This window comes from Schistocerca gregaria, chromosome 11 (genome assembly GCF_023897955.1).
Source record: "Schistocerca gregaria isolate iqSchGreg1 chromosome 11, iqSchGreg1.2, whole genome shotgun sequence".
NCBI classification, from domain to species: Eukaryota; Metazoa; Arthropoda; class Insecta; order Orthoptera; family Acrididae; genus Schistocerca; species Schistocerca gregaria.
In genome coordinates this window covers 144866847-144894276 of record NC_064930.1, presented here as the reverse complement: position 1 = coordinate 144894276, position 27430 = coordinate 144866847, and the positions used below count along the sequence as shown (strand labels likewise).

Genomic DNA, 27430 nt, shown 5'->3' with positions numbered 1-27430 from the left:
TTGAACAGTTTCGCAGAAAAAGGTGTACGGTCCATTTTTCTTTGCCAATAACACTGTTACAAGAAGCAAATATCTCAATATTCTGTAGAACTTTCTTTTCCCCCACTTGAAGATTGATTCAAACAACTTCATTAACCGACAGGATACGAATTTGAAGTCGAAGGTCTCCTCGAGGGAGCTCCATTTTCGACACGTCTCAGCCTTTCAAAAATGATTTGTGCCAAGGAAAAATTTGAGCTCATTAATAAGTAATGTTCTCCATAGGCCTTATTCCACTTTTCAAATGTCACACTCGAGGATTTCCCAAGTTTAACAGAAAACTTGGTGGCATAATTTCTCCTAAATGCCTCTGTTCCAATTTTGTAAACAAAAATACAACCTCATCGATGACACTCAAGAATCACAGGACGCCCATACGGAGCCGAAACTTGGACTGAGCACCTGGAAGGGATGAATACACCGGTCTCACAAATAGAACAAAGTAGTGTTGCCACATTGCTCACAGTGTTGTCAGTCTCACTGCTTTTCTCACACACCTCATACATATGTTCTGTGTATGATACTCAAGTGGAGGGCAGATTCAGAAAAACTGAAGTATTAAAAACGACAATCTCAACTTTTCTCCTGTTTTTAATGCAGCCTCAAGACAGTACACGAGGGCTATCCACAAAGTACATTACGTTTTCGCTTGTGTCTGTTAGGGGCGGGTCTAGTGCGGCCATCTTGGTGTCATGGCACTCCGCCGCTCAGTCGTCATCCTGCCGTGCTAGCGAGACGTTCGTGCTGTACTCCGTTTAGTTACTGTCAGAGTTTGAAATGTCAGCGTTAATTGAAAATGCCGCAAAGTGTGAAATGCATGCTGTAGTAAGGTTTCTGACTGCAAAAAACTGAACACCGATAGAAATCTATCGGCAGCTTTGTGAAGTGTATGGGGACAACATAATCACTGAAGGTGGAGGGCGTCAATGGGTCATAAAATTTAAAAATGGTCGAACTAATGTTCAAGACGAAGAGCGAAGTGGAAGACCCAGCATAGTGACTGCCGAACTTGTCGAAAATATCGATGCCGCAGTCCGCGAAAACCGTAATTTCACAATAACGGAACTCTCTACGAGTTTTCCACAAATTTCACAAAGTTTGTTGCACAAAATCATTACCGAAAAGCTCGGTTACCACAAGTTTTGAGCAAGATGGATACCAAAAATCTTTACAGAGATTCACAAAAATCAGCGAATGGCTGCAGCGTTAACGTTTTTGGACGCTTACGAGAAAGATGGCGACTCATTACTCGATCGCATCATTACTGGTGACGAAACGTGGGTTAAGAGTGTGAACTGTGAGACAAAATTGCAGTCAATGCAGTGGGGGCACACAAATTCCCCCCAAAAACCGAAGAAATGTGTGCAGACAATGTCGGCAAGGAAGATGATGGCGACTGTCTTTTGGGACACAAAAGGTGTGATTTTTGTGGATTTCCTGGAAAGAGGCACTACAATAAACTCTCAAAGGTATTGCCAAACTCTGCACAGCCTCAGAAGAGCAATACAAAACAAGCACAGGGGAAAGATGGGCTCAAAGATCTTGCCGATTTACGACAACGCCCGGGCCCACACGGCAAATGCCACTCGTGGAGTTCTCGAATCTTAAGTGGGAGTCGTTTCCTCATCCGCCGTACAGTCCCGACCTGGCACCGAGCGACTTCCACTTATTCCCAGCAATGAAGAAGTGGTTGGCTATGCAGCGTTTTGATGACAACGCACAGCTTCGAGAAGAGGTAATCACACGATTGAAGGCGCAGGCGGCCGAATTTTACGACGACGGAATTTCCGAGCTCGTCCATCACTACGATAAGTGCCTTACTTTAAATGGTAACTATGTAGAATAGTAGTATTTAAGTGTGGCTTCCATCTGTATATAATAAAAAATTTCCAATACTTTGTTTATTTTTAATTGCAAAACGTAATGTACTTTGTGGATAGCCCTAGTATAAAGAAATTTAATCATCCTTAGATTAATAAAAATGTGAGATGACAGCTGAAGTTACTGAGAAGAGTGTCACCTCACCACATACTGACCTGTGCTCGTACCGGGCACGGTGTGGGTAGTTACGTGATGATGTAGCACCACTTCCGACGGCGACATCTCCGGCCTCTGTGCTGCGACTCCTGGAGAAGGGCTGCTCCACACACTGTTGTTGAAAGAAGTTGCCGTAATCAAACGTGTTCCCATGTTGTGGGTCTGCAACAGACAAAAAAAACAGTAATCATTTGGTGAACAGGTCGTCCGAGCACATACCGAGACATTCGTCATCACTGACAGTAAAATCCCGAAGGTCAATAAAATATTCTCAGGTTAGCCGATTCTAGGTATCACGTTTGTGCAACATTTAGACAAGTTTCTTAGTCATCACCTTCGTACGAAGTGTTAGGTTCATGTCCAGTCTGTTCCTCTATAGCCGTTAGACCGAAGGTGTGTGCTATTTACGTACCTCCGGATTTCGCTGCCATTGGTCGGCAGGCCCACGATACGGTGGAGGTAGAAGTCAGCGCGGATGCGGATATCCGCGGGTCATCTGTGGATTATGAGCAAGGCATCTCCCCAGTACGTATGTTGCAATGTTATTTGAAAACTTCAAGTCTGTTGACATTCTTGGAATCTCGCAGGGCCGGGGTAGAGTGGATGTATGTTGTCCTCAGCCCCTGGCTACGACCGACGTAGCTGTACCCAAGAGACCTGCGCCTAATTCGTTTCCGCGGCCGTGTCTTTTCTGTGGCCTGTGAAGTGCTCTCTGGGTGGCAAACCCGCCCACTGTCTACCATTGGATGGTTAGAGCAACTGCCATGTAAGCAGGAGATCCAAGGTTTTCATCTGTCCCCGTTGGCGTATGTCAACGCCTGTAAACAACTAATGGTGTTCATTTCATTGTAATTTCATTGTAACGAGCTGCACGGTCACCGATGGTATCTGGTCTTTCGGACATGACCGAAAGAACAGATACCATCTTAGTATATGTAAAAAGTAGTTAAGTTGTCGCAGAAATGGCACCCTGGCAATAACTATGTCATTACATACGATAATTCTAAGTACTCCTGTCTATTACCATTAATTACTCATTCAAAACTTAAATATATGCGCGTAAGGAACTTGCGGATGCGGATTAATTGCCGCGGATGCGGTTGCTGATTAGGACCTTGCGGATGGGGTGCGGATGCGGATTGCACATTTCTTATCCGTGCAGACCTCTAGGTGGAGGTGTCTGAGGGTGTCTAGGGGTGAAGTACTGCTGCTGCCTGTCTATTACACCTGCTTTTTCTGCCACCTTCACATCCCAGCGCTACTGATACATTTTTGCAGACACCACATCGCATGCAGACCTCAGTCGGAAACCAGTGTTCCAGTTGACAAGACAGTTGTATTACCACTGCACCGTTTTCTGTTCAAAAACAAACCTCGGTCTTCACCGATGCCGTGTTCTGAAGCAGATAAAACTGTCGGCCGTGCAATGGGGTTATGGGTTTCAGTTATCAAAGAGGCAGCAAAAATACGAGTACATAGCGACCTCGTCGACTGAACTCTGTGTGGCATGTAGCGTTAGCTAAAATGTGTCAGGAACACAACAATACGAAAGATCCAGAACGGATGGGTGGAACAGATAGGCAGTGCTAGCTCTCAACACCCCTATCAGTGACTAACACCACCTCCAGAGCACTGAAGTCTGTCATCTAGCGACGATAAAAGAACAAACTGGACGCAAACCGGACACCTCCCCTGTAACTGACGAGTAGGAAATTCATTCAATGGACTTGACTGCTAACCAGAGTAGACTTCATCGATGAAATTCACCAAGACATCATGTATCATCAGTGTTCACTACCATTTGCTTGCATGTGTGAACAACCATTTATTGCTTGCATGTGTGAACAACCATTTACACTAGGAGTAACTGGAGAAAAGACGTTACCAGCACAGGGTACGAGCTCTGCGTTAATTTTTAATGGCAAATGTAACTGGCGCTCAGCATACAGCACTACATAATTACACCTATGAACCGGTACTTTGTTACACAGAAAGGATTATTCTTCTCGCTGAATACGCTATTTTTGATGAAGTAAGCAAAGTGGTTTACGAAAAGGAGAATTTATGTTTTTGAATTTATATGCGTGAAGCAAATGGAGGTACTGCATTTAGCACTGAATTACAGCTTCAGCTTTCCTTAGCTTTATTTCAAAGCCGGCAGACACTTTTAATGGGCTACACACTAAATCTGAGAAGGAAACTCAAAAGCAGAACATTAATTAGCAAAGTCCAGCACAACTTGAAGAAAGGCTACTATTTACACTCTCAGTACTGGCGAATGGAGACATTACATTGGTGACTGTACATCCTTCCAGTACCTGCTATACGTATGTATGTTTATAATGACCGCAGCAACATATTTGAAGCACTTAAAGAATTTTATTAAATTACGTATAAGTGACTTTTCCTGCAACGTATGTCCTGTGAGTCTCTTGGATTCCAGAAAACACTATGATATCTATAGTCTTCTATCATCATTCACACAAATCATGTAAATAACAAAAGTGAACATGACAGCACATGAAAGCTTTATGTGCTGAGTGTAGTTTGCTCTCTCTCACATACCATTTACCCTGAAGAGAAATCCTGTTTGCTGATATTCATCAGCTTGTGCCACCTACAGTGTTAACCAGTGCCTACGCAAGTGATGTTTCGATCCTTCTGCTGTGATTGTCTGGTGTCCCTAGTTGGGTGAACACTGTCAGAGGCCAGTGTAATGTTCACTTGTGAACGGGCGTTTCCTTGAGCTTATTCTGAAGATATGCAGTTGTTGGGAGAAATTTTTCAGCTCCCTATTCGTGTGCCACCATCACTGGACGGATACTGATAATAGGAAGAGAAACAGTGGGAGAATGTTAGCAAAATATTCTTCTTGTAGCACAGAAGTCGTCGTCCTTTGTATCCCTTGTACACCGTGAATGGGTATTTACTTTCATGATGGCGTTAAGGCCACAAAGCTGGAGGCCTAAGTTGTCATCTCTAAAAATATTACTTTGATTCTTACGAGACCTCCACCGATTGTTTGACTTTTCTTATATAAACAGTGCATTCCTTACCCAGCACCTGTACATTGTTGGTATCTATAAAATGGTCATAGTTCTCCTTATCCTCACACTTTGTTTCATGTGTGTGTGTGTGTGTGTGTGTGTGTGTGTGTGTGTGTGTGTGTGTGTGTCCTCATTAATCTATTCTCATAGAGTCCTCTCAGCATGACTATATATACAGACCACTTCATGGACACACACAGATGAAGGTAACCAGGTGCTTCCATTTCCAGTTGCAAAAACAGTCTTATTTTGCACTAACTGAAAATTGTGGTCTGTAGACCGTCACAAGAGTTGCCCTTAAATCCAGGGAAACTCCCTTTTACAAGTGAACCACCAGAGGGGCTGAAACATCAGTAGTGTAAGAAGAAACTGAAGAGGACCACGATGTGGCCTTACGACCTACAAAATTTTCACATTCAACTTCAGCCACCACAAAAGCTTGCAAACCTATGTATTTACTGCCACAATTGAACAAAATGAAATACGCAAATCAGGCAAACAATTAGTCACTACCGGGAGACATCACACTAGTATTGTGCGACACCACCTCGACGAGGGACCACCCCACCCGTTTCTTCACGTGTGCCACAGCCAACTGAAATCGTTCATCAAAACTCAGGGATATCGGCTGCAACATTTCACCAAATTTCCTTAAAAGTTCCAACATTTTCTAAGGTATTGAGACAGGGCGATCAGATGACTAAGTCAAGTGAGATAGGGTTTTGTCAAAACAAGAACGTACAAATCTGGCCCTGTGAACATGTCAAAGGCAGGAGTGTACTGAAATATTACTGTATCTCATTGCTACCAATCAGAACCCCTCGGAGAGCATTAAAGATGAACACCAGTCCTAATTGCCCAATTCTAAAGTGACCTGTTTCCAAATTACATACAAAAATAACCACTATTTCAGTATACATATAATTCGAAAACAATGCTTTGCCGATTAACTTTGATATTATGTGAGAAACACAATATAAATGTGAAATTAATACTGTACCTAATCGAAAGAAATGTAGCACACGGTCAGGATGTACCAGTAAGCCTATCATTATAAAATTACTACAGCAATATAAATAGAACATTTAATAAAGCACGTTAATTGAATCTCTGATATATGTTAGCACTAAAATTCAGGCACTAGTTGATTTGTTATAAACAAATTTAGAAATGGAGTTGATACCTGTAACATAATAAGTCAGAAAATGTTATATTAACTCTTAACTAAGTTGAAAATAGGTTCACCTTGTTCAGCACTGAGACTGCTAAAATTTTACAATGTGTAGCTCATATTCGGTTTAACTTTTAATTGTGATTTTATATAAAATTGTAATTTTCATTGTAGGTAATTGTTAACAAAAGTATAAATAGAGGTCACGGAGGCACTCGTTTTTTGGCTAGGGTTGCGAGCAAATGTATTGTAGGCTCACTTGTTTGTTGATTGTTGTGAACACTGTGTCATTTGATGTCAACTTTGGGTACATCTGATGTAACCGGTACAGTTCACCAGGCTCAGACACCAGAGTCCTGGAAGTATATTGGTATTAAAACTGCACTGTACTTTGGAATTTATTTGGGAGTCTTCCGCAATCCTTTTCATAGGCTGCACAGCGACAAGAAGAATACAGGAGTTTTACAGCACCCCGAGAACTAAACAACTCTCACTGCTGATAGAATTGACGTGAAAACAACAGCGCACAGACTGGGCATTTCACTCAAAACATTTGCAATGCGGAGGTGGGAAAATATAAACATCTCACTTCGTATCTGGAATGTTAGGCCACACTATGTTCCTCTTAGTTTCTTTTTAAGTCTGGTCTACACTGGGCTGAACGGAAGTGAACGAACGTAAATCATCAGATTCTAGATAAATGTTTAGTTCCGTGTTAAGTACATATAAAGAAAAATTTCCAGGTCTCTCTCAATGAGGCCATATTTTAATCATCTTTGTGTAGTATATGAGAACAATAGTAAATAACTGCATGGTCACAGTGGTATGAAGTTGACCACTCACAAAACCAGACCCCAATTATAACTAAGTAGTCTGTGTGAAAAACAACTTGTATAATTTTAACAATGTGATATACAGAGAAATTTGATGGATATGGAAATGATTTGTGTTAACCCTTTTTCGTCACAAAATGAATTGTTAGTTGAGGTTATTCATTTACAATGCAAGTTTGATCTAAATGTAAGATTTGTGTGTATCCTTCACCATGCATTTCAATATTTCATGTTTGGAAGGACTATAACAATGTGGTATTTTATGACATTTCTAAGTTGATGCATATCGGGTGGTATGCAGATTTGCATGAACAGTAATTAAATTCGGTATGGAGGTTTAAGTGCAAGACTCTTGGGTAGGACCTATACCAAAGATATATCCATGCCCTGAATTCTGTTGCGCCGTCATACGAATTAGCAAAGTCTGACGCGATTTCCTGGCAAAGGGATCTACCGGGGTTGGGGGAGGGACGCATGTCCACAACCATGGGACTGTCTATACCGCGATGCAGGTTAATATCCCAGCCTCCACACCTTGCAACCATTCACTCTGGTAGGTCCTCATTTGTGTGTTACCGGAGAAAAAAAATTTCAGCGTGTTGTGTGACTCTCAATAGTATTAAAACAGTAGCATTGCATTGACTGGTCGTGTTAGTGTATTGGGTACGGTAAGGCCTCGGCATGCGGAAGGTCGAGGGTTAGAATCTCACAGGTACCTTAATTTTAATTTTTATCGAAACACTTTGATCACTAGTTTTATTAAACTAACTGCTTTAAATGTAATTTTTTATTTATATTCCTTTGTCACATTTTAATCATCATATCAGCTTCATTATTTCCTCTCATTTTTCTTCCCCTCATTCTTTTTCCACTTGAAACCTTTGCTCAGGTGATTTTAATTAATTTTATGTATTAATTTGTTTTGTGCTATCTTCCTATTTTTCCATCCATGTTATTGCAGTCATCATCTCTATTACTCGTTTTCCTCGAATATCATTTTAACTATAATCCCTTCATTCGTTTAAGTCTTTGTCCACAGTGCAACAGCAATATAGGTTAGGTTATAAATGTTTGCATGACAATTACCATAAAAAAATTGTACATCTTAAAATGAAAAATACATTTATGACACTACGGTAGAGTCAATGTAAATAGATTATTTCATCTTTTGTTGTTCAATCGACAGGTAGACAATTTCAAATATTTAAATATTATAATATATAAATACAATTAAATTCACATTCACAAAAATTCCATGTGGGGGAAAAATGATGTAAAGAAAAAAAATGAGAACAAATTGAAAAATTCTTATACTGATTACAACGTGACAAACAAATAGAAATAAATGTTATGTTTACACTAATTAATTGAATAAAATAATGTTCAAAGGAATTTTGATAAAGGTTTAAAAATTAAAAAATTTAAAGCACTTGATGAGATTCAAACCCACAACCTTAAGAATGTGAAGGCCATGCCCAAGAAATTACACCGCACAACCAGTCTAAATAATTCCTCTCTTTCAACGCCACAGAGTCCCATAAAATTCCAAGTTTTTTCCTCTGTTGATTACTTGCCAATGAGGTCCCAGCACGCTGAATGGCTGCAGGGTGAAATATGTGGGATCTTAATCTAGACCACTGGGGACTTCTCCTTGCTAGAGAGTTATTGAATCTATTGACCGCCGTTTTCCCTAATGTTGACTGATGAGGTAGTGTGTTGCGTAACTACATTTCCACTATTTATGTACAGAAAACCTGCTCAAGAAAGACCTTCAAAGCTGATTCACATTTGCACATCATAAATATTACTCTACTTTATAGACTGACCATTTGCTAGTTTATGTTGTCTCTCCCACAGCAGAAGAAGACTACTTTGGACGGCTGCCTTTGAATGCAAACAGTTTATATTGTTTTGCCCTCCCTTGCCTAATTCTTACTCTCCCTGCTGTGCCACCTATGCTACACTTCGTTTCTTCTGTTGCTGAAGTAGATTAGTTTTGGCTTAATTTTCTCAGCAGTACTAGTTCACTATTTGGTCTTTCCCAGTCATAATTTTGAAGTATTGCTGCTCCCTTGCTGTACTGACCAACTGGTACCCTCCCTTGTAGTCTTGCCGTGAATGCCTATAAACCGTAATACTGTATTATCTTAATACCGTGTACTGCAAAAAATTCACTGTGCGATTCAACTATTATAAGAACACGAAAATATAATTTTATGTATTAGACAGATGTTAGCTGCGGACATTTGGCACAATACTACCTTCAATTAATAGATGGACAATGTAGCAAGATTTTATCTTCGTTTTCTTTTCCAAAGGTACTAAATCTAGTTCTAATCCAAGTTGGGAGTTAATATTTTGCAGTATGTTGATTCGTTATGTCAGTCACCCAAATACATTGATTTTCAAAGAATCAAGTATTCTGTTGGGTTGCTGATGTATGTTATGCCTTTGGCAATGGTTCCACTGCATACCAATGAGAATAACATTTGCAAGACAACACAAACAACTACACACTCCTATGGCTCCTGTAAGACATTAACACTTTAAGAGACTGGTCACTTAGAAAAATATCAGGCATAGGGCACTGGCCATTTGTGTTTGTTTTTTTAAGTGTTACTGGCACATGTGTAATTGATGTATCTTCAACAGTAATACACATAAAAGAGGGCCATGGTTCAAGATTTATTTTCCATATTTACTTTAGATCTTTGATAGATTACACATTTTAAAATAATGATGACAGGAAGTATTATTATTTTCCTAAGAAAAGTGTGCCAGGCAAGTTATTGAGCAATTGCTTCCTCCTGGGCTTCCAAAATTTCTTGCTCACTCAACAGCATGAGATGTATTTGAAGCAGAACTACAGCAGGCTGCAAAACCAAACGAGTACAAGCTAGAAATTAGACAATGCAATCATATTGGCTCAGCCATTTGTGACAGCAGCTGTTACATTAGCTAACATTTTTAAAAATAATTTTAGAAATTAACAACAGAATGAAACACCAGTCAAGGGGTTGCGAGATGTCCGTACAGTGTTCTCATATGAAATAAGTCCAGTTTTCAAGTTAGGTGATTCACATTTTAAGAAAATCATGGCCTCACCTATACTCAGGCGCATTTTAAAAAAAGGACAGAGCTGTGCCCCAAGCTATGCTCGGGCTTGGTTTCCTAAATGTTAAAAAATTCAATGCTGATTCAGTTCAGCCAGTATCTACCCTTTTACTTCACCTTGATTAGTACTGCAATAGTAAAATTAATAGTAGAAACTTCTCAAACTAAGAGAATCCATCACAATTTATTCCATTTTTGTGGAGCTCTCTGGCACGATATTACCTTTGTCTATACTTAGATCTGACAATTCCAAAAATGACGACGTTAATTATTGCAGGTGGTACTGTATTTCTGAACAAAAATTGGGAATCTGGTGTTTCTTGTTATTTAAGTATCTGAAGAATTTGAAATACAACTACGTGCGAGTCCCTTCCCACTCACAAAAACAGAATTTTGTAACGGAACACTTCACTTCACAGTTTTTAAGCCTTCTATTACACAAATCCACCCGTCCACGGCACCACAAATCCCAGTGATCACAACTTCCACGAAAAGAGGGAGGATGTACACGGTGGCAACCAGTGAAGGTATTTTCAGTGATTCAGTTCACTAATTTTTATTTGAATGGTACCAGCCACATTTTTCAATCATTTTTTTAACTTCTCTGTGTACACCTTTACCTGGCCTACATGATCAGAGTTTCCTTCCTTTCAGAACTGAGACAGTTCTGTCCAGTTAAAGCCATCAGCAAGAGAGCCCTCTGCTGAATTTACTGGTAAATCCAGACGTGTTTAGCAACACCCTGTGTGGTCACTGGAAGATTCTGCAGAGCAGAACAGTCATTTCTCTCTCTCTCTCTCTCTCTCTCTCTCTCTCTCTCTCTCTCTTTCAGAAACCAGTCTTCAGTCTGAGTAGATGTGTCTCTTAGCTTCCAGATAATCAGAGCAGACAGATTTGTGCTGTCTGCTTCTGTCATTGCTTGCCAAGACTGGCCACCACCTCTGATGCTTCCTATTTCTGCAGTTAGAACAGAATCCTAGATTGGCAGTTGTCCTGTAAAATCCGGTCCAATCAATGAGTCCTGATGTACCTTGTCACTGAGGACATAGATTCTAAGTTTTATTAATTTTTCTCATTCATTTCAGGCAGACATCCCTTCCGGTGCCCTCCTTTCCCATTGTTGACACGGGTCACCTTAACATTCTAGGGGTGAACCTGCACAATAAGTGTGAATCTCACTAAGGCTACTTGATGAATCTGCTGTATAGTCTGATACCAGGTAAAGCATTTTTATTGACCATTAAAAATTTATAATATAACAATGACACATCGGCCATATAATTGCGTATACTACAAGCACATGCAATGAGACTGATCAGATCTTTCAAACGTTTTTTTATTAATGGATACATATAGACACTCGTTTACTGCCAAGGAAATTTATTGTGCTTTTCATTTTTAATAAAAAGAAATACAAAACTTATTCACCTCATTTCCCCCAGATCCAAGCATCTAGCGAATTTATTGCCTTTTCACATCCTCAGTTGGATTCTTAAACACTTTGGCTATGTTTTTTACACATCATATTTCTGTTTCTTTGACATTTGTGCTGTGCATCTCTTGGATCCCAGAAAAATCTACGATATCCATATTCTTCTAATAGCGACATTACATTCTCTTCATACCACTACATCACTCCCTCAGCTCATGTCGACAACAGAAGTGAACAAGACAGCAGACTAAAGCCTTCTGTACACCTATTGTCAAAGTGGAGTAGATGTGAAATTCCTCTAAAAACAATGAATCAGCACACAAGAAACCAACACAACCGAATATGAACCGAAAGCAACTGAATGTAGTTTCTACCATTTACCCTTGAGAGAATCCTGTTTGCCGATGTTGGTCCGCTTGTGTTCATCACGGTATTAACGAGGGTCAAGGGTTCACAGAAGCAACATTCTGACCCATCTACTGGAACCTGCTTAAAGATTTTCTGGTGTCCCCAGTTGGCTGAACATCATCAGTGGCCAGTATCAGGTTCAGTTGTACAAGTGACTTTTCCCGAGCTTATTCTGGAGAAATGGGGTGGTTGGGAGAAATTTTTCCAGCTACTATTGTTAGACTGTTGTCACTGAATAGAATGCACTAACAGAAATAGAAAGAGTGGAAGAATGTTCAGCAAAATATATTTTTGTGGCACAGAGATGGCTTCCCTGTAGTTACTTGTATTCACTGTGCATCGTGGATGAGTGTTTACTTCTCAGATGGTGTTGAAGCCATGAAACTGGAAGCCAATACCTGCCATCTCTATTTAAATTACTTTTGATATTAGAGATCACAGACAGTTCTTGGACTTCTCTAAATTATTCATTTCTCAGCTAGGACCCTTACGTTGCTGGTCTCTGTATAATGGCCGCAGTTCTCCTGATTTTCTGTTACCACATACTTCACATTTTGTTTCAACTACATAAGGTTTATGTCCACATTAAAATGTGCTCTTACCATTCTCTCAGTTACAAACACATATTCACTTTGCCACGACCACACATCACTTGGTAAACTATGAACAGTTGGAGGTAACCAGGTCCTTCCATTTCCTGTCAAAAGAACACTTTTTTTGCACTACTGAAAAATATGGTCTTTATACTATCATAATCACTGACTCCATTTTAAAAGTCAATGTGACATTGGTCTTTGACAGTGTCCAGCTAACTATGGAAACAAGAAGATCCTGAAGGAGAACTCAGCAGACGGACTGAAATAAGTAGTGTTTCAGAAGAAACTGAAGACGAACATCATGTTGCTTTACAACCTACAAGATTTTACCTTCAGCAAAAATGGTCATTAAAGCCTGAGGGCTTACATATTCACTGACACATTTCAACAAAAGAAAGTACACAAACCAGTCCAAAAAATTAGTCACCCCTTGGAGATACTGTGCAACTGCTGTATACCACCACATCTAGCCTTGATACTGGCCTCATTTCAGCAAGGAAGTGTGTTCACAAACTTCTTCCGATATGTCATATCTAGCTGCAGCCACTCATCAAATTTTGGGGAATACCGACTGCAACATTTCACCCAATCTCCCTGACAACACCCTAAATTACGACCAGTTGTTTCAGTAGGCCCGTCATGTGTGATATGGTGCTTCAGTTTTCATCAAACCATGAATGTAAACAGACAGCCACGTGAACACATGGATGTTCCCATCTTTGCAGGCAGGAGTGTCTGCAGCTTAGTCCCTGTGAACATGTTTAACACTGCCACCGAGGAGCTATCCAGATTGACTCGAGACCTGCTGCTCCGCCTGATATATTTTTATCAGTACTTCTCTCCCACTGTCTGAAGCCCTAATGCTGTGAAACTGAAAAAAAGCAAACTAAGCATAGCACGTAAACAATTCAATATGTTGTTTATATCCACAGTAATCTAAATACGTTGCCTGGCATATTATGAAAACAACCCCTTAAAATCACAGAGCCACACAACCCACCCACCCACCACCACCACCACCACCACCACCACCACCACCCCCCTGTGGTTTGAATGTCGCATTGTGGCACTGATGTGCTTGATACTTAACATTATTTGAAAAGAGGCAAAATGAGAACTTGCTGGACCACACTACATGCCTTCAGTCAGGTATTGTTCTGTTTTTGTGTTGCATTCACTCTGGACCATGTTGGCACTTATTGACAGTCTTTCTCTAGCACAGTGGTTTGCTGCAAGTGAAGTGGTCTGTTGACTGGAGCAGGACAGGCTAGAAGGCTAGAAGCGAGGCAGGTGAGGTGTGGCTCGTGGGCCGACAGAACTGACAGGAAACTAAAGGTGCGCTCGGTGTCCTGCTCGAGTAGTGTTATTGCAGAAGTTTGAATGAATCGGAAAACATGACGAGGAACATAAGGAAAGCATTATTTTGTATTCATTCCTATATTTATTTAAATGAAGCTGTGAAAGGTTCTAATCTGGATCAAAAGACCAGTGGGTTCCACAATTATGGTTTGCTCGATAAAGGGGATAAATCAAGATGATTATTGTTTCATAAAATTAATAATTTCAGATATTGTATTTGTTGTATGTAAAAGTTCTTGTCTTCATAACATCTCTTTGATTATCAGGAATATATTATGGAAGTTACACGTTGGAAATTATTGTTTGACACAATTTTGTGGCATAGTTCAATTTTTATCACCTTTATCCTGTTAGTCATATTAACTTGCAGCCATTGCATTGTACTAGTTATGCTATATATAAAAGAAGTCACTATCGTGTAATTTGATCAAGAAATTTGACAGTATACTCTATCAGTCAACCCCACAACTAATTATTTTGGGTTCAACTCGCTGCTTCCATTACGACTCCTCCTCCTCCTCCTCCTGTTTTTTCTTGTGCCTTTGTGTCGATTAGTGCAGGGCTGACAACTTTATTAATGGATTTGGGACGGTTTATTAAATATGGGCCAGATACCCTTCCTGTCGCCGCACCCTGCTCCGTATCGAATATGTATACCCCAATTCTGTGGATATACCGTTATTGGTGTGAAGGTGGAGTAAACATATTAGTATGTTTACAAATCGAGTAACGGAGGTAGGGGGATGAGTCTCTGGGTACTAGCCTGGTATTCATCTATCAGGACGTGGAAAACCACACAAAGACTGGCCGATACACCGACACTCGTCGTCAATCTGCCAGGCGGATTCGATCCAGTGCCGGTACACCTCCCATCCCAAACGTGGTGCATCAATGTGCACGGCTATCCAGTTGGCTGTTGTGTTGCATTCACTGACAAGAATTCCTATTGGATTTACAACCGACTGTCACTGATGAGGCACAACACACCTATAGAACCCTGCCGGTTAGGATGTTTTACACGGCCACTTGTTCTTACTCGGCATAACACGGCTGAGAGTGGTTCATCATTTCTTGCAGACACTGTAAATAGTCCACTGGTACAGCAAATAATCTGGCAACTTAATACGCAGTGTGGTCATGGCCACATCCAAATGCATTGCCATTCTGTCACATACCTGTGTTGACCCACCATACTGTGCTGAGATTCCATGCAACCGACACACACACACACACACACACACACACACACACACACACTCTCTCTCTCTCTCTCTCTCTCTCTCTCTCTCTCTCTCTCTCTCTCTCTCTCTCTCTCTTCAGTAAAGTGAATTACAGGAGAAACGAAGGGTCATATGAGCAGACGGTACTAGTTCTACATCATCTGCAGCACTCCGTAACAATGAGCTCTCTCTTTTACGACAGTGAGTAATAATTTGCCCGATGGACTGTCAACCCAATAGAATTTATTCACGTAACACAGAATTAATCATACACAATATTATGAAAAGGGTATATTGTTAGTCGCCATATCAGTGTCACACATATTATGTACAATGTACAATTTGACAGTTAATTGTTTGCTACTCATTGTACATATCGTATAGTTTTAGTAACGTGATTCCACTTTACTGATTCTGTAGCATACGATTCTTATTTTGAACATAAGGTTCTTATTTTGACATTGGCTTTCCAATGATTTGTGACTGTTTAACTTCTGAATGTGACAGTTTCCCAGACAGATGAGCAATATTCCAGAATCAGTTAAAAGTGGGTTTTGTAAGTTACCACCATTTTGGGTGGACTGCGCTTCCTGAGGATTCTTCCGATGAATCTCAGTGTGGCACCTGCCTTACCTGCAATTAGTTATATGTGGTTCTTCCGCTTTAAATCACTCTGCATGTCTACTAACAGATGTTTAATGGCAGTATCTGTTCTAGTAATTGTTAGGCGACTGTGCAATATTCGGTAATCGGTCTCCCTGTCTAGTTACGAACAATACATTACATTTGTTTATGTAGAGGGTCAATTACCAATCCCTGCATCAAGTGTTAACGCTCTACAGGTGTTCCCGCATTTTTCACTTTTCTAGCATTCCGACTTCTTTTTACAAAATAGGGCACTGGTGAAAAGCCTCACAAAACTTCCAATGTTAAGTATTATACCATTTGTACACAAGGTGAAACGTGATGATCCTTTAACACTCCCACGGGGGAACCCCCAAAGTTCTTCACGTGTGAAATTTATGTCTGTTAACAATGCCACATAGTGTTCTGTTTCCTGGAACTATCCAAACTGATAACATAAAACAGTAGCTGAATGAAAACACTGCATGTAAATGAAGATTTAATACAAAAAACTACTCTCACATACATGGAATGTTACACTATGAAGCACTAGTCCAGTATTTTTCCAACTTTCTGAAGATGTTCATCAAATAACAGGTATTATTTGATTAGACTTTCTGCTCAGTCGGAACTCGTGGTGTTTTGCACCACTCGAAGCAGCTGAAAGTTCAAGTAAACCCTGTCTTTTAATCAGCAACAGCTCCTCCGTCACTGGCCACGAGACTCACCGAGTGTCCAGCAGTCGCAGCTTCTGCCCTGCCCGTCACCGTCCTCCCGTGGCACTTTGACAAAGTACTTGCTGAACGATAGGCTGACACGAATCGATTTCTGCCAGGACTCCTTTTCCTGTTCCAAGTAGGGGAAGTGACTCGAGACGTAGGCATAAATCTCCGACAGCGTCACCTTCCTGCCGAAAAAACAGAAGGACACGGGTCATTCGAAGAATACCGTGAGTCGGTACTACGGGCAGTACCTTTACTCGGTGAGTTTCAGAAATCACCGTACCCTACTTGACTTTGCACAACTGGAGAAATAAGTAGTTGTTTTAGAGATTTATCTCCTTTGAAATTGATAAGAAGCACCGTTATCAGTATTGCATTCCCTTATTTTTTTTGTTTATAATATTTGGGACGGTGAAGCTGTGACATTCTGCTACCTCAGAAGCAAATAACACATGATGGATAAAGTAAGAATGACATTAAAAAGCAGATTAACACATGCAAAATGGATTTTCCCAGCAAAAAATCTGCTAGTATCTAAAATAGTCTTAAGAGGAGGAAGAAATTTCTAAAAATTTATGTTTGGAGCACAGCATCATGCAGTGATGAATCACAGACTACAGGAAAACCGGGAAAGAAGAGTATCAAAGCATTTGAGACACTGTGTAACAAAGATTTAAAAATTAGTCCACCCCCAACATAAGAGATGAGTTTTCTGCTGGGCAGGTGCACAAAGGAAAATATGGAAAGGACTGACAAGAAAAAGGGACAGGATGATACGACATCACGGTACAAGAGAAAGCTGTAGAAGGTAAAACTGTTGGGGAAAGACGAACGTCAAATACATCTAACAAAGAACTGAGGATTTTGTGTGTGAGTGCTACACTGAGATATGGAGATTGGCAGAGGATAGAAATGCATGAAGCGCCCTCAAAAGAGACACAGGATCCCACATACTGTGAAAAACTTCTGTACAAAATGTAAGACATGCGCCACAAGAAAGTATCTCAACTTGGTTAATATTCTGAAATCCCTCTACCACAGCCTGTCTTAAGATCACCAACTGACACTGCATATCCGAGTGATTGTCCTTTTCTGCGCTGGTAACATCCTTTTGAGTGCACAGAGCTGCTACGAAATATAACAAGATACGAGAAAACAAGGTGAAGCAAAGTGAAGAAGCCTTTGTGTTTCAGTGCCAGTGACAGTGTTTGAAGCATACCGGGCACAGAAGTTAACCACAGACCGTTGTGAAAAGAGATTGGACGCATTGATGTGCTGACTAATAGAAAGATGCTAAAAATTAGGTAGATTGACAGGATTAGAAATGAGGAGTTCTGTAAAGAATTGGTGACGAGACAAATGTGAGAACAACATTCATGAGGAGAAGAGACAGGATGACAGAACACATGTTTAGACATATTAGAGTGAATCGTCAAGAGTTAAAACTCAAAGGGATGACAGAGAGTGGAACATTTCAAACAAATAATTAATATGTGATGAAGAGGTTGGTACAGAAGAAGAAGAAGTCACAGTGTCCGCATCATACAAGTACAGGTCATTGTCAGTAATGTTAGGTAGAGGTTGGCTGCAAGAAAAACTCTTGTAGAAATACATGTAATCATCTTACGGCTCGTGACCAAATCGACATTAGTTTCTATCTACCGATACGTAACATGTCATTGGTGGTGTCAAACTTTGCTGACGTGTATTAAGGATGGTGTAGCCTATTTTAATGAAGAAATTTAACACTTCACAGCAGTGACGTGACACCAACCCGTGCGGCGACTGCCGTACGGCCATAGCGATGAGCCTCGTGTAAAAGAATGGCGGCGGCTTAGTACAGGCAGAACTGGTGGAGCCACCGTCACCGAAGAGCTGCCGCTCGCCCGCGCCAACGGCCGCACTGCCCGCTGCCGCTCCCCCCGCTGCCGGTGTTAGCACCGCCACTGTTACTGTCGGCTGTCACACCGGATCCAGAGATCGGCGTACTGGCTCCAAGCGGCGATACTGTTACGTCTGAAGCCGGAGTGGTGTTCTCCCAGTGGCTGCTGCCAGGGTGGGACAAGCCAGGTGTAGCCCGGCCAGTGCAGCCGACATCGGAGACCGACAGATTGGTCGAGGCAGCGGTGGCTTTACTGTCTCTGTGGAACAAAGACAATGTCCGTAGGTTAAACATTTGAGAAGCTTTACTCTGGTTTCAGAAAGACATTAAAACTGAACTAGAAATAATTCTTCGTACAGGGGCCAAAACATTTAAATTAATAGAAGATTCAAAATGAATGGGACACTCCAGTACACAGGGAACATGCGGAGCTCTTCCTACGATCAGAGAGAGACCAGAAATGAGATTTTTCACCCGTTAAACACAGTGATACATTACCTGACGGGTCACGGATTGTTCATTACATATCTGTAGAAAATCGGAAAGTGCATGGTGACAGTTGTGCCTGCATCAGTGCAGGTCCTCTCTGAACACTTTCTGCAGGACCGTGGACTCGACAGAGGTGCAGCGGACAACGGTCCCCATACACTGCAGATGCCAGGTCCGAGTTAGCGCCGAGGAACGAGTCGACGTGGCGTGCCCGACGGTACGGCAGCCGCAGTATTGAGGGAGGCCGAAGAGGACTTCGCACAGAATTTGATCACGTGCCAGCATGTTGACATCCCAGAAAGACAGTATGCCTCAAATGTGGACAAGACAACTCAGATCAGTTGCCATAGAACTAAACAGTTTTAAAGACTGTCCACCCTGTCAGTACTAGTGATTATGGAAATGTTTATTAACAGTTATAGTGGATAACTGATTTCCAAGGAGGAAACGCTGCTGACGCTTGAGGAATCCAGCAGGCAATGGCTGCTAAACAGGGTAATTCTGAGGATTGATCCAGTAGCAGAGTCAATCTTTTACACTTTAGACATAGACAAGACCACCAATTTTTCTCAAAAAAAAAAAAAAAAAAGAGGGGGGGGGGGGGGAGGGGGCATGGATATGGATGTAACGAACACACCATAGGTGAGTAACATAATGAACACTCCATTGGGAGGTATGTAAAAGATTACGGTTGCATTTATTATGAGAGGTAAAATGGTCAAATGGTAAAATGGGTAAATAAGGGACATCAATCGTGTCAGATGCTGAGTGATTACAGAGAGCCTGCGGACTTGCATGCGACAGCGGCATCAGCGCTCGACACATTTTGAAAGGAGCCTCAGTGTGGGTTTCCACTGACCCAGCTGTCAGATCGTGCATTAATCAGATTTGTGGAGCATTCAGACTTGACAGCAGCCCGACGCTGGGTTGTACGGGAATGGGAGGGTAGGAACGAGTGTCACCTATATTCTGGTAGACCGGACCTGTCTGACTCACAGACGGGAGGATCACTGTACTGTGCACGAAGCACGTTGTGTCCCCTCACGTCCACCAACAGGTAAAGGATTCCCTGCCACATTTTGTGCCAAGCTGCACCACTGGTAGGAGCCTTATAGCAGCTGGACTAGGGGACGATTGCCACACGCATACCCTGCAGGCGAGACCCCAACACAAAGGACTGTCTTTGAAGTGCTGCCACGACTGGCAAGCATAAATTGCACACAAATGACACTGCCTCGCATACAGTGACGAACTGTGGCTCAGAACTACTCTGGATGACCATTTGGTAGCAACCTGGTGATAGGCACAGCAATGTCACTCATGGCACTACTGGCTGAGGAATCGCCGGATACGAATTCAGGTCGAGGCGTGTAGTAGCCGAGTGGAAGTCTGGTGACAAAACAGTACACTGCAGGTATATCGGATGCCCACGTGTTACATTTTGTGCTACAGTACTGAGAAGTCATCAATTGTCCACACGTGGCACCTGCCTCTACGACCCGTCTGTGTGATTGCGAGGTACTCCTGTCACTGAAGGAACGTGTGCAACCACGTCAGACATCCACTCCACCTCCGTGCCCGCATCCACGATTATGTGGACCGATTACAATAGTTGTTAGCAAACTTGCCTCAGGAGGGGACATGACAGTTTTATGACACCAACCACAAACAAATCAGTGCAAGCAAGCTGTGAGCCACCACTTCTTGATCGAGTAGCTCCTCAGTTTGCCTCACAAGGGCTGAATGCACACTGCTTACCAAACGGATGGTCACCCGTCCGAGTGCTAGTCCAGCGGACTGTGCTTAACTTCGGTGATCTGACAGGAAACTGTGTTTCCACTGTGACAAGACTGTTGGCATATTGCTTAAGGAAGCAGATAAAAATTCACTTGACACCTACCTAAGAGTGAGTCTCCATTCCTAACATACTAACAATGCATGTGTCAACCTCATGTGACTTAAATTCAAAGAAATAGTGTCGACTGTAACTGAGAAATAGATTAACAACAAACAGAACACACCCCGTGCAGTACACAAGCCACTTTAGGGCACTGTTGGAGAAGCAACAAAACGAACCATGCCAGCTTTAAAAGAACCCAAAATCTCCAAGACTGGTAACAGCTTTCAGGTGCTTTAAACCTAGCAAGAACTTCGATGCGAGATGCTTTTACAGTTTCCACAATAAAACCTTTTCTTGAATTTTGGCACAGAAAATGCTAATAGATTCTGGTCATATGTGAGGTACACCAGTGGCAAAACAATCTATACCTTGACTGCGCAATAGCAATGCAAATGTTATCAATGACAGCACAACTAAAGTGGAGTTACTAAACACGGTTTTCTGAAATTCCTTCAGGAATACTGTAAATATTTCAGAATTTAAAGCAAGAATAGCTGCCAACAAGTGCAATTTGACAGTACACACTTTCGCCAACTTAAATCACTTTGCAAACGCTAATATTCTGCTACATTGATGATATAGCTCAATTTTTAGCAATCCTATACAGCCATTCTCTTGATTACAGATCTATACCAGAAGATGGAAAGTTGCAAAGGTCACACCAATATACGAGAAAGGAAATAGAAGTAATCTGCTGAAATATATACACATCATGGACAGTGAATTGTAACAAGTTTATATATATATTTTTCTACTGAGGCGTAACCAGCACAGAGTAAGAAAATACTGTTCTTGGGAAAAACAACTAGCGCATAATTCACACAAAGTAATTAGAGCTATCAATAGGAACCCTCAAATTGATTCTGAATATCTAGATTTCCAAAAGACTTAAAACTTTTCCTCTCAGTGCTGCTTCTAATCCAATTGTGTGCTTATGGAGAACAGTTTCAGTTGTGCAAATGGATTCATCGTGTTAGAAAGGTCATAGCTCATAGTTACCAAAGGGAATTCATCAAGTTAAACTGAAGTGACAACTGGACTTCACATTCTAAATCTAGATAAATTATTGAGAAGATAATCAAAGCAGCCCACTTAGATTCTTTGCAGATAATTTTTACCATGTAGTAAAATCATCAAGAATATCAAAAGAAATTTTAAAAAGGTGCAGACAAAATACCTTCATTGTGTGAAAGTGACAATTGGCCCTAAACAACAAAAAGTGTGAGACCTTATACATGAGCACTAAAATCCCATTAAATTTTGGTTATATGATAAATGACTACAGAGCAGAGGCTGTCAGTTCAAATAAATATCAAGAAATTACAATTTCAAACAACTTAAAACTGAAATAATCACACAGAAAACGTTGTTAGGCAGGCGAACCAAAGACTGTATCATTTTGGCTTAAACATTTAGAAGATGTAACAAATCTACTACACACACCGCCTACGCTATGCTTGTCCATCCTCTTCAGGAGTATTACTGTGCTGTATAGAATCCTTACTACCAAGAATTGGAGAAGAACATTGAAAAATTTCAAAGAGGAGCAGTCTCTGGTAAGTCTTCACTGACAAGCAGTTCTGGTGACTTTTCCAAACTCTGCCCCTTTCTCTAAACCTCTCCAGTCCTTTTCCTTCACCCCTCTTCCTCCCCGTTCAACCCATTTGCCTGAAGGAGGAGCCACTGGCTACAAAAACTTGCCTAATTGTAACCTCCTTTTACATGTTTATTCTGCCACCACTTGGTGCGTAGATACCACCCCCCCCCCCCCCCCCATAAAATTACATTATTTTGTCAAATATTGATTGTTTTCATTGTTATAAGCTTTATTTACTGTTTTTTTAATGATGTTCAACAATAAGCATCACATTAGAACACTGATATCCTTTTAACATGGTTTCACAAAAAGAGTAAATCTAATTGCTATTAGAAAGAAACTAAAACTATTAGTTACTTTAGATCTTTTTTAAATAGGCAATATTTAAGTTGTTTTAATTTCACATTTCGAAAAATCTACACAGAACGACAGTAAGAGTAATTTATTCATTTTTGCTCCTTGTATGTCCTCTGCTTTCCTGTATTTTATACTTTCCCACATGTAACACTTTTTGGAGCAGTCCACTAAGAAGTGTAAAAAGGGAATTTTACTGCATTTATTTTCTATGCATAATGTACAGTTATATGTAACGTGAATATCTAAAGGAAGGAAGATTAACATTCTCCAACCTGTCAACATCAATGTCACTAGAGAAGCAGCACAAGTTTGGACTGGGAAGGAATGAGGAAGAAACTGGTCATGTTCTTTCCATAGGAACCATCCCAGCAGTTAGCTCACAGTGCCACCTCAATTGGTGAGGATAGTTGTCTAGGTAGACGTAGAAGAAACCACGAAGGACACAACACCACCAGGTAAAACTAATGTGCCAATAAAACAATGAAGCTTTTACCGTGTAATATCTGAAGTGTGTCCTCTTGTGTCTGCCTCCTGGAACAATTGGAGATGGTTTCAGTTCACAAATTCAGTGAGACCTTACATTAAATAAAGGAAACTATAGAAACTATACTAATAGCTGCATATAACTGATTATTCATCAAGATTTCTTACCGATAATATGCATCAAAAGTAATAAAGCATGTACATTGTACACTGTGAAAACTGCGTAAACTACTCACAATGTATTACATCACTTGCACTTCATGTTACCTTATTTTAAATGAAACAATAAGTTCACTGTTACCAGTCACAATGACAGAATAGCAGCCTGCCACAAAATTAATGAAATTATTGAGAAGGAAATTGCAAAACCATTCCCAGCATACAAGAAAAGAGAAGAAATCCTTACACGTACCATTAAGATTTTAAAAAACAGTGACTGGTAACAGTAAACTTATTGTTTCATTTAATGTCAATAACAGTCACGGTAAAGCCTAACCTAAAAATGTTCGCATTTAAAGTTACCTTATTTTACCTTTTTACACTTTCTCAACATCCTTTGCATACTACTACTACTGCTAACAACAACTACTAACCATCTGACAGCTGGTAAATACTCCTGCTAGGCACATTCATATTTAATTTCATTACCACTTAGTTTGGTGTTTTTCATTCAATCTGCAATATTTCTGGCATTCCATAACACCCTACCTACTGACAGGATAATACATGGTACAACTTAGAACAATCAGATGACAAAATCTTTTAATGTGAAGGCTTGAAGGTGAATGCTTGAGGATGACTGATTCCAATCATTCCACAGCTGTGGAAAACCAAGTTTGTCAAATCTGTAGCATGCTCAGACTGTCCGAGTTACCTAACAAGCTTACCACTTGAAACAATCCAAGAGGCCAATGCAGCTTACCAAATACTATGCAGACAGTAAACATAACCTACAACAACTGCAACTCTACAGGAATTCTTACATGTGTGTGAACTTACTTCAATCTCAGTTGAATCCACCCCTAAATAAACTTCTGGATCCTCTTCATTACAGCCACTGAACTCTGGGACACATTCATCAAATACCTGGAAACAGGAAAATAATTCATGTTAATTGAAGCTATAAGCACATTTACCATATAGTATTAGGCTCTTATTTCAAAGGAAAGGTAAGAAAAAACACAAAGCCTAATTTGTGCATTATGAAAACTTTTTTAAATGGAAAATTCTGTGTTTTCGTTGGTGAGCTGCAAGTTCATCTCTGATCCCTTATGCCACTCACACAGAATGTGAAGAGTACTGGCGACATGAAACAGGACAAATTTTGTTATCTTGCTAGATGAAATTTAATCATTCACACACATAAAAAACACATTAAGTACTGTCGAATTTTGAAAATGTGCAATCAAATGGGAACAAAAATGATGCATAGCCAGAAATAAACCGATGCAACATTGAAACAAAGTTTATTTAAGTCAAAGAGCCACAATTGGTAGTCATCCTGTGAAAAACTGAAAACTATGGAAATATGTTGTTTTGGAACCACACACAAATTAAAAGAAAGAACATATTCCTTCGGTACAGTTTTAAAAAATAAAGATTTAGAAACAGATGCCGGCGTTTAAAAGTGCCACCATATCATAAAAAGCAAAGGTACAGGAGAGGAATATAAACATTCACTTGTGTTTTACACAACAAATGTGTGTGATTGTCTGTTGGTCATTCAGAAACGAAAACCATTTGAGATTAACCTGGAAAATGTAGAGGAAAACAAGGTACAAATAAAAATTTGATGCATTTTGTGCTTTTAGTTGGCACATGATACTTCATAGCATTCTACTTTCAAAACCTGTTGATCATTATCCAACACCCACATAGACATAAAAATTTAACTTTCACAAATGTTCAAAAGTTTGTTCGCTGCTTAAAAACACTGTCACATGATATTTGTTCGGCAGGGAAATAAATACTTTTGTAGCTCTCCCTTTAACATGTTGCAGACTACTGAACCTGTTGATGTATCCAAACACTTTCTTGAATATTTCGTCAGCGCATCATTAAGAATTATTAATGAAGCAACCACAGCTACTGTATTTCATGAGTGTCCATATTTGGAATCACAATCTGTATCATTTTGATTGAATGAACTGTGGTTTGTTGGTGAAACATTGTAAATTAACTAAACAATCGCCATTTTTTGCCTTGTTTTGCAGTTTTATTATTAATGTTACTGCACAACCCAGGCTTCCTGTTATAAGCCCATTTTCAAGTACATTACTGATTTCCAAAGATGATAATGCACAGATAAACATGATGACAAAGCAAAGATAATCATCTCAATTTCTTACGGTATGAGTCCATAGTTTAATGTAAAGTTACATCAATGACCATTATTAAATAAATTACATACATAATTACGTAGTTCAACAATCACACTAACATGACAGGACTGAAGTTACACACCAGCCAAGAACTTCTTAAATGCACTGGACTGCGGTCGAAAGTTTTGCCTCTATCCTGGGGTTGTGATCTCATCTAAAAGAGGCCAATAATTGAATTGGGTTTGCTTGTTTACTAATGGGTGTGGGGATGCACACATCTGTCTTCTAATGTCTAAAATTTCTAATTGGTTGAGTGAGTTTAGCCCCCTTTTACTATGTGTGTAAGGCTTGTACATCTATTATGTAGTTTGTGGTTATCGTTCAGGCAACGTTCCGCAAAGGCTGAAGCAGACTTCTTCGATCTCCAGCTTCTGTTATGTTCTTTAATCCTGGTGCAGATTGAGCTCCCCATCTGTCCAATGTAACGAGACAAACTCAGGGCATGAGATTTTATAAACCCCACCTTTTGTGATGGCTAGTTGTTTGTCTTTAGCATTGAACAAACAACTACATATTGTCTGATGCGCAAAGAAAAACACAGAGAAACCCTTTGCCTTCAAAATTTAAAAAGTTCTTGACTGATGTGTAACTTCAGTCCTGTCATGTTAGTGTGATTGTTGAACTATGTAATTATGTATTTAATTTATAAAAAATTGTCATTGATGTAATTTTACATTAAGCTATGGATTGAAACCTTAAGAAATTGAGATGATTATCTTTACTTTGTCATCATGTTAACTGTGCATTATCATCTTTGGATATCAGCAATGTACTTGAATATGGGTGTATAGCCTGAAATCTAGGTTGTGCAGTAACATTAATAATAAAATTGTGAATCAAGGCAAAAAAACAGCGTTTGTTTAGTTTACAATTTGGATAGATAAAGCATCTGACCTAGCTGCTAAATGCCTTTGACGAGTGTTGCAGTCAAAGACAATACAGGCAAACACAACCATTGTCACTGTTTCTGAGCACTGGACCAAAACATGCTGGAAGCCGGGATCACATTTACATCAGTTTCCACGCCTACACCTACATCCACATACGTAGGCTACTCACAAGCCACCATACACTGATGACAGAGGGAATCTTGTATCAGCACTTATTTCCTTTCATATACCACTGACAAATGGAGAGATGGAAAAACATACTTGTATATGAGCCCCATATTCTCTTATATCGTCTCTACTGTCCTTAGGTGACACGTACATTGGCACCACCAGAAATATTCTGTCAGCCACAAATGCCGGTTCTCTACAACTTTCTATAGTGTTTTATTACATAAACACATCTTACGTCCAGGGATTCTAATTTTAGTTCAGTATCTACATAGTTGCATCTACTGGTAAAAAAACGAACAGCACGCTTCGGAACTGCTTTGATTTCTACCTTTAATGTGACCTATTGGGGATTCCAAACAGTTGACCATTTGCCTTCCCTATTATCAACAGAATATGCTCATCCCATTTCATATTGCCCTGCAACATTACACTCATATTTAATCAACGAGACTGCATCACGAAGCAGACCTACTAATAAAAATTTTATTGCTGTAATGGCATCGAATACTTTAGCCACATTATGCTACCCTGTCACTATGAACAAAAATGTTCAGTAATGTTGAAAGGTGACTAACTGGCAGCAAAGATGTAACATCACCAACAATTTCATCCACAGTAGTAACTAGATAAATTGTTCCACTTTTTATATATAACACCACTGACCACCCAATTTTCTAC

The 27430-nt window shown here is 40.2% G+C and overlaps 1 protein-coding gene across 1 annotated transcript in view; it reads right to left on the bottom strand.

Moving 5' to 3' along the window:
* Window positions 1–27430, bottom strand: part of LOC126295266 (uncharacterized) — a 710311-nt gene that overhangs the window by 387702 nt on the left and 295179 nt on the right. The window contains exons 25-28 of the mRNA XM_049987689.1: window positions 24310–24396; window positions 23321–23358; window positions 16609–16787; window positions 2076–2238 (exon numbers count right to left, since the gene is read on the bottom strand). Coding sequence (XP_049843646.1) covers window positions 2076–2238; window positions 16609–16787; window positions 23321–23358; window positions 24310–24396 — 467 coding nt within the window. The remainder of the gene's footprint in view (window positions 1–2075; window positions 2239–16608; window positions 16788–23320; window positions 23359–24309; window positions 24397–27430) is intronic.